A 13,635-nucleotide genomic window follows, 5' to 3' on the forward strand; every position below is an offset into this window, starting at 1 on the left:
CGTCTCTCTTTCAACATTTGATATGTTATCTATATTCTATTGTGAATAAAATATAAGTTTAAGAGATTTGTAAATTATTGCATTCCTTTTTTATTCACAATTTGTTCAGTGTCCCAACTTTTTTTGCAATCGGGTTTGTATATTTATTAATGTTTTAAATATATACAATATTAAAAAAAAAAGGAAACTAAAAAATATAAAACATTTAATTAAATGTGAAATGTTAAAGTAAAAAGACTGAAATAGTATTTTCATGTAAAACATATACCAATAATCTTATTAAAACAGTTTTTACAGGTGATACTTTAGTTTAGGGTCCAATTCTCACTATGAACTAGTTAGCATACATGTTTCTGGGATATTGGCTGTTTATTAGTACTTATAAAACACATATTAATGCCTTTTTCTGCATAATCATATTCTACATCCCTTAATCCTACCCCATACCTAAACTTAACAACTACCTTACTAACTATTAATAATCAGTAATTAGGAGTTTATGGAGGCAAAAGTCATAGTTAATAGTGAGAATTGGACCCTAAACTAAAGTGTGACCATTTTACAGTGTACTTTCTTTCTCATTTGATAGATTTATAAAAACTTCCCTCATAATTATGTCACAATAAGTGGTCGCAGCTTTGGTTTCATGAAGACTTGTTGTGTGATGAAAGAATATCACGATAGTCTGTCACATAAACACATAAAAGCAACCATAAAGATAACCATCAACATCAGGCTATAAGAAAAATATGAACAAATCTAAAGTATCAGGAATCATTAAAGATGTGTTGGAGTGTGAACATGCCTTCAAGCTCCAAACACACAGACTGTCCTCATGAGGGATTGTGTGTGCCATAAGCACATCTCATTACAGACATACTGTTTGTGTCCGCTGGGAAACTGTGTATGAGTTTGTTTGTGTGTGTGTGTGTGTGTGTGTGTGTTCTGTGGGGACAGTGAGACAGGCTTTTCAGAGTATCATCACTCTCGGTCTCATTAAAAGTTGAAGATTTAACTTCACCTACAGAAACGTACAGAACTTCCTCTTTCTATGATCCAAAAATACTGAAGCATGACCATGAAGACAATGAAACTGTACATCTATGAAGTAGCAAAGACTTTAGATATACAAAGACATGCTTCCAATATATCATATAATTGGTTTCAAAAAGCTTGGTGTCACTAGTGTGATGTGCGACCTTTGCGTGTGTGTGTTCATGTGTGTGTGTTCACTCACGGTTGGCAGAGTTTGATGAGGTCCTGGTCTGTCGTTCCAGGTGGAAGTCCTCGTATATACAGGTTGGTTTTGCTGAGCTGCTCCACTGCACTCTGACTACAGCTGCTGCTTCCTGGACTGGGCGGGGCCATCGGATAAGGGGGCGGGGCATACGGCTGTTAGACAGAGAGGAGGCGTGGTTACCCTGAAGGTTCTGAAGAAAAATATACAGAGCTCCTCGCACAATAATCATCCATATTAAAATCGTTTCTCCTTTATTTACATATCCAGTTGGAGCATCTAATAACGAGTTTATTAAATCTGTCCTGGTGCACAATGATTAATATTTATGCAATATTTTGCATGTTAAATCGTGTTTCTGGATCGGAGAGCAGAAAATCAGACAGATTTGCTCGTTTTTCTTTCTGCAGTATGAGTTACTGTCTATATTGGAGGATCAGACCAAACCATTAACATACACATGCATCATGTATCCAGGCTGAAATAGACTTCCTAACCATATTCCCGTGTCTCTGTCTCTCTCCCACGATCTCTTGCTCTCTCTTGGCTGCCGTCTCTGTCTGTAGGAATGTGTACGTCCCACCCATCCGATTAGCTTTGTTTTAAAGGTCAGGAGCTTTACACAATGAGGCAGTAAGGATCAAACCGCTCACTTTACTCTTTATTCACCACACACTGAAACACACACACAGAATAAACAGATGCTGCTGAGAAGACATGAGAAATGTCCTTTTGTGAGGCGTTTGTGTATTTCAGTAAACATTCTCAATGATCCAGCACCAGCGTACGAGTTCAAATTGAGTTAAGATGAGTTCAAATGCATTAAAAATAAGCTTATATATTATATATAAACTATCGAGTCATAATCAAGTAATTACGGAAGAGGATTAGGGCCAAGCAATAATAAAAAAATAAAACCATCTTGAGATTAAAGTTGTTCAATTTCGAGAAAAAACTCATAAAATAATTTAATGAGTTTATTCGACATTTTATCTCGACTTTTTTCTCGAAATTTAACGACTTTTTTTTCTCATTATTTAATGAATTTGTTCTCATAATTTAACGACTTTTTTCTCGTAATTTAATGAGTTTATTCAACATTTTATCTCGACTTTTTTCTCGAAATTTAACGACTTTTTTTTCTCATTATTTAATGAATTTGTTCTCATAATTTAACAACTTTTTTTCTCGTAATTTAATGACTTAATTCTCAACATTTTATCTTGACTTTTTCTTGTAATTTAACAAATTTGTTCTTATAATCTAACAACTTTTTTCTCATAATTTAACGAGTTTATTCTCAACATTTTGTCGACTTTTTTCTTGAAATTTAACAACTTTTTTTTCCTCATAATTTAACGAATTTGTTCTCATACTTTAACAACTTTTTTCTCGTAATTTAATGACTTAATTCTCAACATTTTATCTTGACTTTTTCTTGTAATTTAACAAATTTGTTCTTATAATCTAACAACTTTTTTTCTCAAAATTTAACGAGTTTATTCTCAACATTTTATCTCAACTTTTTTCTCGAAATTTAAAAAAAAAAAAATTTAACAACTTTTTTTCTCGTAATTTATTGACTTAATTCTCAACATTTTATCTTGACTTTTTCTTGTAATTTAACAAATTTGTTCTTATAATCTAACAACTTTTTTCTCATAATTTAACGAGTTTATTCTCAACATTTTGTCGACTTTTTTCTTGAAATTTAACAACTTTTTTTTCCTCATAATTTAACGAATTTGTTCTCATACTTTAACAACTTTTTTCTCGTAATTTAATGACTTAATTCTCAACATTTTATCTTGACTTTTTCTTGTAATTTAACAAATTTGTTCTTATAATCTAACAACTTTTTTCTCGTAATTTAACGAGTTTATTCTCAACATTTTATCTCAACTTTTTTCTCGAAATTTAAAAAAAAATTTTTTTTTCGTAATTTAACGAGTTTATTCTCAACATTTTATTTAGACTTTTTTCTTGTAATGTAACAACTTTAATCTCGAGATGGTTTTATTTTTTATTATTGCCTGGCCCTAATCCTTTTCCGTAAGTAATCAAGTCGGTCTCCCTATGCTTCGAAATACTTGAATATTGTATTCAAATATATATATATATATATATATATATATATATATATATATATATATATATATATATATATATATATATATGGGTAAATGACGTGACGGGTCTTTTTTTTTTTTTTGTCCAAAGGCCTTGATAATAATAAAAAAACAAAGATATGACATCCAACTTTTATTGAATCCAAAATGTTTCAATTATATTTGCTACATATAAAGGTATTTTAAACATTTTGGAGTGTCAAAAGGTCATTCTGTTTAACCGTCAAAAGGCAAATACAGCCATTTAATTTGTGATTAAAATATCTAAAATGTAATAAATTAATATATTTTTTTTATTCTGGCATGATTTTATAACATTACATATCAACATTGTGCAAAATGATATTAAAATTATGTGTAAAAGTCATTGCTTTGTTATGAGAAAGAATGTCTGAAAAATGAATTTCATTGAGGTCATTCAGAGTAACCAATATCAATTTTTGATCAAGTCATGTGGTCAATATCAGGTGACATCATTCAGACACCTGCAAAGGACCACATGGTCGTGAAGCAAAGTAACTAACTCTCTCTTAACTATTTGAAAAATTAATGTATTCACTTGATCATACACAGATCAGGTCATTCGGTACAACTGCTATAAAACATGGAAAATGTTGTAATATTTTAAAAACTTGCACTAAATATAAAATATTTCATTGTCCTTTTGCTAGATATCAGCCTGTTAGCATTGTTTGAAAAGATAGTCATTCGGTATAACCAAAAGTGTAATTCGGTAAAACCGAAATTTTGGTTAAACTGAATGACTTTTTGTCCATCTTGTAAAAAATGACAAAAGCAGTGTTAACTGATTATAAAAACCACATAATCTCATTGTTAACACTTAATAAAACTTCAGAATTAATTATATCTCTTTACACTTTTAAAAACCTTATTTATCAATGACCCATATATATATATATATATAAAATCAGCAATAATCAAAATATATAGTTTTTATATTTTATAACATTTTCAATTGAGTAATTTTATCTTTCTCCACTAATTATGCTCTTCCCAATGCTTCATAGGAATGTAGTTCTTTCTCTCAGTAAAGCCATTAAGTTCACAGTCTTTTTTAGTTTAGATCAAAGTTTGTAGTGTTGTAATTCACTCCGTAACTGGCTGGTTTGGTTTATGGCTTATAATGCGAAGACATTTTTAAAATCAATATGGAATACTTCCAGAACCACCGGCGCTGAAAAAGTGGGTGGGAACTAATGCACTCTAGAGCTAGTTATAATGATTACAGACAGTGCTGTATTTGCTCCCTAAAGGGAACTGTGTTTTTTTTTTTTTTGGGGGGGGGGGGGGGGGGGGGTAAAATGCATGTATAAATTGATTTTCCATTAAAAGACGTCCTCAAATGTCCCCAAGAGCAGGTTTTGTCAGATTTAACTGACTTTGTCTTCAAAATATAGCTTTATCAATTATGATCAATTTTGAATATGACGAGGTTTTGAGTGAATCTATAAATGTTGACATTCATTTGCACTCTGAGCTCATAATGAACACACTGAAAGCTGAAATAGCAATTAAACACACACACACATACACACACACGCACAGGAGATTGAATTGGTTCTCTGCATCTTCACTGCAGAGGTCTGGGTCACTTCTCAATCTGTGCAGGTCAAGGCAACACTGGCAATCACACAACACACACACACATACACAAGCTCTATATCATCATTGACTGCCTCTGGACTACAAAAAATGAAGGCTCATTTCAGAAGGAAACAACCATCTCCTCAACACTGTCTATCCGAAATGTTTCTAAAGTCTGATCTGGCAAATGTTTTCTACTGTAATACTGTAATGTGTCTTGGCTGTATATTTGTAGAGTTGCAGTAAGAACATGTCTAGATTGTGTGTTTTCATACAGGAAAAGGTTAATCCGTGAGCTGTGGAGGATACATATAAACCCGGCCTTTTCAAAGGCAGTGGGTCTCCCTTCTAACACAACATATTCATTTAAACTGCATAGTATGAACTGCACTGTATGAATTACATATACACAGATTCTTAATAAAGCGACAGGCCTTTATGAGGCTGCTGTCACTTTAAGACCTTATGCATGGATCCAATATAAAGATAATTGTGGCAAACTGTTTACTTTCACTTTAGACATAACCGACTGTGATTATGTGAGTAATAAATGAGTATATTTGAACTTTCAAGCACAATAAGCCGCGATAGTGAACTGAATTCAGCACTTGTGCGCTTCGGATGTGCGCCACAGAAAGTGTCGCGGTTTATTGTGCTTTTAATAACTCATCATCATCAAGCACGTCCTGCTCTTTCTTCTCATTCATCCATGTTTCTTTGCTGCTCTGTTGTGTTGCACGTATGTATTTACATACAGATGAACTATATGGAAAAACATCTACTGATTGACATCATCATATCGCCCATTCTGACATGCTTTGAAAACCCCTGATATAAAACACACACACACACACACACACACACACACACACACACACACACACACACACACACACACACACACACACACACACACACACACACACACACACACAGCTGTGGTTGTGATTACCATGATAACCAGCCACATAACCACGAGTAAACAAGCAGATGTGACCATTTACCCTTCAGGAGAGAGAAGGTGATATCACACTGGAACAGATTTAATAAAAAAACTTTTATGTGGAGAAACAAAGTCTGAATGAAACAGATCTGCACATCTAATGCTTCACGCAGACGAGCGTCATCTCACACCTGCACATCTGCTGGCCGTTTATAGGTCGTGTTTAACAGCACACAGATGTGCAGTATTTCATACTTGTGTCATTAAATCTTTAGGAACGGCAACAAATTAAACACACAGACACAGACGCACACACACCCTCCAGACACACAGAGATATTCAGAGCATGAAGATGCATGCAGAGTGTGTGTGTGTGTGTGTGTGTGTGTGATGCTCAAGTGATCTTGCCACTGTGTCTCGCTGTACAAGAATTATGAGTGTGTGTGAGTGTGTGTGTGTGTGTGTGTGTGTGTGTGTGTGTGTGTGATGCCATATGCCACCAGCACAGATATATAACACTGTAAATCACACTAATGACCCCACACACACACACACACACACACTACAACAACAACTATAAAATTATAAATTAATCTGAATTAATAAACTGACATGAAAATCAGGAGAAGCCACAAACGTTAAAGTCAACGTGAAACAACATTTAATGTCAGTAACCGGCAGTAAATTACAGATAAGTATTGGCAGGATGAACAGATGCTTAACTAGAAGGTTAACATTAATCAGCAACTCACAGTTTAGATGAAAGCTTTCAAAAGACAAACATAATTTCTTTGACTCGTGAATTTGGATGTTTACCAGGACCGGGATCATTTTGATTTCATGCTGTTAAAAATTTTAGAAGATATTTTTACTCCTGGATAAATAAAATATTTTAGAGCTTGGCATAACTAAAATGTCCAGAGAATTAAATGATTTTATTAAATTACATGGATTTTCCAGTCTAATAAAATAAGGATTTCTATATATCCAGGATTTCCAAGACTGTGAGATTTGTGGTTCTTCAAAGAAAAACAAATATTAAAATAAGAAATATCTTGAGTTTTACTTGTTTTAGCTTATTTTCATGCTTGTTTTTTTCTAGACACTACAGGTGAACAGGTTAAAACAGTTTTAATTCATTGATATTAACCAGTTGATTAATCACAATTATTTTGTATTACAAGTTTTCTGAAATGTTGTTTAAATATGCAAATGAGTTATCGGTAACACTTTATGTTAATGTGTAATTGATACACATTATGTGTAGTTACTATAGTAATAACCATAAATTAGGCATAATTACATGCAACTAACCCTAATCCTACCCTAAGTACATGTACTTAATTAATATTACTCAGGACTTATATGTATAATTACACAGTAATAGGGACACATTAAAATAAAGTGTAACTGAGTTATCTAATTAAATATGCACTAATTTGCATTCATTTCCAGAACAATAATCTGAACACTGGATAAAGACAGGTTCCAAAAAAAAATTACCACTGCATAAATCAAAAAATATTGTCAAGAGACAGAAAAAAAAAACATTTTAACCATGTTTTTAGGATTAAAATGTTATATAAATCAGGTGAATGATATCTGAACAATCCTTCAGAATAAATACAGGAATAAAACTGTAAAATCTGGTAAATGTAAATCTGCTGAAGTGGAGATTTCTGACTCAAACTCACAGTTTTACGCTAAATATGGATTGTAATTAAAATCTACAGACACAAATAGAAAAAGTGCAATAAAATAAACACTTAAATATCTAGTTCAGTCATGAAACTCTAGAGGGCGCAGGCTGATGGTCCTTTTCATACAATCTGCAAGCAATCACATCACTACTGCAAGGCACAAGCTGCTTGGCCTCTGCAGCCAATGAGATTGCTTGCTCAACATTTAAATAGTCTGGATCAGAGTTTCCTCTGAACCCCTCCACCTCCCCAGCTCCACCTGCTTAGATCTGGGATTCATATATGTCTATTTCTGCAGCAGCAGCAGATCTTACATGCTCACAGCAGAGTTTCTGTGTATCTGTTAGCAGTAGCAAGACTAAATACATTAACATTGCCATATTCATTAACATGCTAAAACTATTCCGAGAGTTGTCATGACTGAAATGTGCATTCTGGATGTTTTCTTTCCACGAGTCTAAAAGAAGTCAAGCTATGGAAGCAAAATAGTCTAAATTGACACAAGGGTTTTGCCTGCAGCGTCTGGCCTCAAGTCATCTTAAGATACTGCTGGAGCGACTAAAAACATCCTGAACTCCATCCTGAGAACATACAGATACACAATCGCTGTGAAAGAGCGATAACTAGCTAATGAAAGACATCAGAGAGAAGCAAAACCAGAAATATGGGCATTACTGAAATGACTATGATTTAAGATCTAAACATTCCCTGATATTTGAGAACCTACAGCCACATGCAAACACACAGAATTACAACAACACAGCTGGAAACCTAAACAGACAAACCCAAACCCTAACGCTAAAGAAAACTAAATAACTTTTATCTTTGAGAAACATCCCCAAAGGGAGGTTATGTCAGATTCACTTCTGAAGACAAATCTGTCCTCAAACTATAACTAATTAAAAACACACACCACTGTTGCCTTTGTCTTGCTCAGTTGGGGTTTAAAAGACAATTAATATTCAGTAATATTTTACTGCACTGACACTATCAGACAAGAACAGATGAACTGAACTGAGGTGAATAATGACACTATTGTCTACTAAAGAGCTGCTTTACAGCTGGAATTGAAGTTTAATTGTGCAACATTGACACTGTTACACAGGGAATGTTCTCAGAATGTTCTCTCAACGTTACAAACATTCTTCCAGAAACATTAATAGAATGTTTGTTCAAAGTTATCTGGAATGTTCTCAAAAACACACACCATTCATGGAATGTTTTTTGTTACTTTTGAATGTTCTCTGAGTATTCTGAAACATTCCAAAATGATCAAATGGAATGTTTCTTTAACGTTTGTATAACCAAGAAAAAAAAATGAACGTTAACAAAACGTTCTTAGAACATATTTTTGTGCGCCGGGTTCATTAAACTGACCTGAGCTGACACTATTGTCTTCTGCTTTACAGCTGAAACTGAATTCATAATTGATGAAGTGCACAGCATTAACACTGTTATTTCCTGTTTATTACTTGGAACAATGTGTATTGTGTAAAGCGCTATAACAATAAATGTGACTTGACAACTGTCAACTCGTATCAGTGTCAAGGCCAGTCAATCCATCATCATCAGAGACAGACTGAGCTGAAGCGAGAACAAAGAGAGGTGAAGAGTGGAGCTCTCCGTACCTTGCTGTGCGCGTAGGGCGGGTAGTAGCAGGTGTAGTACGGGTACATCTGGTGCTGCTCCAGCGTCTTTCCCATGAAGCTGCAGTCTGGAGTCTGGAGCGGAGCGCTGGATGAGTCCCTGACGGACCGGTGTGATGAAGATCAGCTCCTCTGAGACGCTCCGGCACAATAATCCAGCACAGACACAGAGAGAGCAGGAGAAGACAGGCGGCAGTCCAGTCCGGTATCCGTTCCAGCATGTGCTCCGTCCGTCAGTGGAGGAGAGAAGAGGAGCGTCTGTGATCCGTGTGATTCCTGCTCCAATAACAGCGTCTGGTTCAGGGGCTCGACTGTGGAGAGAGAGAGAGAGAGAGAGAGAGAGAGAGAGAGAGCAGTGGTTTGATCCCTCTACTGGTGATAAATGAAACAACACGGCAGAAGCATCAAAACCTTGTTAACTGCCTAACTAGACAGTATTTTTGGGCATTATACATGTGCATGCATTAGTTTATCAGACACTGGTCACGCTTATATATGCAATCTAATCATTTGTTAAAAGTAAACACCTCGGTTTATCCAAAAGAAATGTATATCTGACTGAAAGGTGCTGTAGATCTTCAGTAATTAGTTTACCAGAATCAATACCAGAGCAAAACACAATATGAAACAAATCACTCCTGTAAGATTTAGTTATAGTCTCCTGACGTGGACGATCAAATGAAGTTCGCACATACATTCACTGAACATTTACTGAATAGAAAAAGTAATGTATTCGAGACACATGTAGTTCCCTATTGGTGAACAGAGTCATTTACATTTGACTGTACAAGTAGAGAACCGTGAGGAGCTGTAACACACACACACACACACACATGCAACACACTCACATACACATTCATGCACACACACACACACACACTCACTCACTCACACACACACTCACGGACACACACAGACACACACACTCACGCACACAGGCACACACACACATACTCTCAAGGACACAATGGACACACTCACAGACACACACACACTCGCACACAAACACACACACTCACAGACACACACACACACACACTCACTCACATACACATTCATGCACACACATATACACTCACTCACACACGCACACTCACGGACACACACACGGACACACGCGCACACACACAAACTCACACACATATACACATTCATACACGCACTCAAGGACACAATGGACACACAATGGACACACACACTCACAGATACACACACACACACAGACACATGCACTCATGGACACACACACACACACACTCACTCACATACACATTCATGCACACACATATACACTCACTCACATACACACATTCACGGACACACACACTCACAGACACACACTCGCACACACACACACACTCAAGGACACAATGGACACACAATGGACACACACACTCACAGATACACACACACACACACACACACAGACACACGCACTCATGGACACACAGACACACACACATTCACGTACACACAGACACACGGACACACTCACACACACACACACTTGCATACACACACTCACGGACACACAAACACACACATACTCACGGACACACACACAATCACGCACACACTCTCTCTCTCTCTCTCACACACACACACACATACACACACACTCGCACACACTCTCTCTCACACACACAATCACGCACACACATTCTCTCACTCTCTCTCTCTCACACATACACACACTCGCACACACACTCTCTCTCACACACACACATACACACACACTCGCACACTCTCTCACACACACACACACACACACACACACACTCGCACACACACTCGCACACACACTCTCTCACACACTTGCACACACACACACACTCTCTCTCTCACACACACACACTCTCTCTCTCTCACACACACACACACTCTCTTTCTCTCTCACACAGACTCGCACACACACACACACACACACACACACACACACACACACACACACACACACACACACACACACACACACACATACACACACACACACACACACTTGCACATTCACACACACTCGCACACACACTTGCACACACACACACACACACACACACACACACACACACACACACACACTCTCTCTCTCACACACACACACACACACACACACACACACACACACACACACACACACACACACACACACACACACACACACACTCTCTATCTCTCACACAGACTCACACACACACACACACACACACACACACATACTTGTTTTTGTGAATTGTGGGGACATTCCATAGGCGTAATGGTTTTTATACTGTACAAACCGTATTTTCTCTCGCCCTACACTACCCCTATCCCTAAACCTAACCCTCACAGGAAACTGTGCACACTTTTACTTTGTCACAAAAACTCATTCTGTATGATTTATAAGCCTTTTGAAAAGTGGGGACATGCTGAATGTCCTCATATTTCACCTCTTTTTGTAATACCTATGTCATACCCATGTCATTATACACATTTGTGTCCTGATATTTCACAAAAACAAGTACACACACTCTCTGTCACACACACACACACACACACTCTCTCTCTCACACACACACACACACACACTCTCTTTCTCTCTCTCACACACACACACACACACACGCAGCACTTGTTTTGAAGATCCAGTCAGATATGAGAGCGATAAAGAGAAGAGACCTGATGTAAATAGAGCAGAACGGATCTCTCTCTCCTCCTCTCTGTCTCTGTTTGCTGTAGTTCAACACAACTGAGTGTGTGTGTGAGTGTGTGTGTGTGTGTGTGAATGTGCTTCCCATGAGACTTTATCAACAAATCAGGTGCTGTTTAAGTCCAGGTGTGTTTCATTTCCCTGCGGTTCCACTCGGCCGGAGCTCCATTCTCTTCCAGTCATGTGCGTGTGAATGTGGACGAGCGGAAACACGAGCAAATGTGACGAATCTTCATCTTTCACTGCGTTTGCTGAACATCACGGGCAAATTTGGCCCTGGTTTGAGCATTTCTGTTCTGATGTTTTCAAATGATTATTACTGGTTATACATAATTTAATGTGTATTAAAACAGAAGCTCAACAGAAGCATTAATCTTGACACTCGAATCACTGTGTGAAACAGACGACAGCAGACACATCAATAAATCAGATGAACACAGAAACACTCACCGGGTGGGTTAATGTCAAACATACATGTATGTCTGTGAAATCAATCCCAGAATCCTGTGCGTCTCCAGCAGATCTTCACTCATCCTGGAGCTGATCGTGTTCTGGGGAAGGAGGTAATCAGATGCTCATCAAACATTAATGTGGTAAAATGGCATAATGGGCTCCGATATGAAATCTGCAATTAACTCTTATGCTCATATTACAGCAAATGACTGACACACACACACACACACACAGCTCAGAAACTGTATTAGAGAGCTCATCTCATTCACTGCCATTGTTTTTCCAATTTGAAGTTGTGTTTTGGAAGCTGCAGAGCTTTATTCAGAGGATGATGATGATGATGATACCTGAAATCACAATATAAACACCAAACGTTCACATCGATTCTGCACCAAATGCTCTAATCATAGCAAATAAAAGTGTGTTTGTTCCTCCGTCACCTTATTAAATGTCTCTTTCTCATTCTTTTCTCAGTGGTGGATCATTCTTCTCATCCCTCTGTTTCACTCGAGTCCATCTCTGCCGCTCCAGATGGTGAATTACATGATGGAGAGGCGAGTGAACAGCCTTGTGGGAAATGGTGCAGACGTGCTGTCCGTTGCGTGCCATCCCTCCATCATTCCTAATGAGCGAGTGTGCTGGGGGTTCTGGGTAATTGAGCTACTCACAACACTGAGGGCCGTGTCAGACAAACACACAAATCAAGAGTGATGGGGTCCTGACACCCTGCAGGCCTTTAAACACACACGCGCACACACACACACACACACACACACACAAACATGCACACACAAACACGCACACACACACACAAACAAACATTAACATTTTTAGTAATTGGTTAAATTTGTTATAATAATTGTTTCATTTTGCTTTATTTTAAATTATTATATTTAATATGTATTTAATAATAATTTAATGTGATATTTAAATTATTTTTAAACATTTAAAAAAATAAAATATTTAATTATTTTTATACTAATTTGAGTTTTATTATTTTAATTTAAAATCATGTATTTATTTCCATTTGAATTTAAAATATTTTTAATTAAGCATTTTGTTTTATTTATTTTAAATTATTTATTGATTTTAATTTAATTTTAATTTATTTTAAATAATTTTCTTAAATTGTATTTTCTACTAATTGTTTTATTTTAAAATAATTATTTTTTTTTAAATTATGATTCTATTTATTTATTTTTTTAATTAATTTAAAGTAAAATATTTCATTATTTT

General features: G+C 36.4%; 1 protein-coding gene across 4 annotated transcripts in view; it reads right to left on the reverse strand.

Moving 5' to 3' along the window:
* LOC137037236 (RNA-binding motif, single-stranded-interacting protein 3-like) overlaps positions 1–13,179 on the reverse strand; it is a 42,989-nt gene extending 29,810 nt beyond the window's left edge. For 2 of the 4 annotated variants that reach the window (XM_067411060.1, XM_067411058.1), the window contains exons 1-4: positions 12,840–13,179; positions 12,397–12,746; positions 9,243–9,571; positions 1,238–1,392 (exon numbers count right to left, since the gene is read on the reverse strand). In XM_067411060.1, the coding sequence (XP_067267161.1) occupies positions 1,238–1,392; positions 9,243–9,317 (230 nt within the window). In that variant the 5' untranslated portion in view covers positions 9,318–9,571; positions 12,397–12,746; positions 12,840–13,179. Of the gene's footprint in view, positions 1–1,237; positions 1,393–9,242; positions 9,572–12,396; positions 12,747–12,839 lie in introns of those variants that run through there. The other 2 variants (XM_067411057.1, XM_067411059.1) reach the window with 2 other exon arrangements.
* Between the last annotated feature and the right edge of the window lie 456 nt (positions 13,180–13,635).

Source organism: Chanodichthys erythropterus, chromosome 15 (genome assembly GCF_024489055.1).
Source record: "Chanodichthys erythropterus isolate Z2021 chromosome 15, ASM2448905v1, whole genome shotgun sequence".
Taxonomy (NCBI): Eukaryota; Metazoa; Chordata; class Actinopteri; order Cypriniformes; family Xenocyprididae; genus Chanodichthys; species Chanodichthys erythropterus.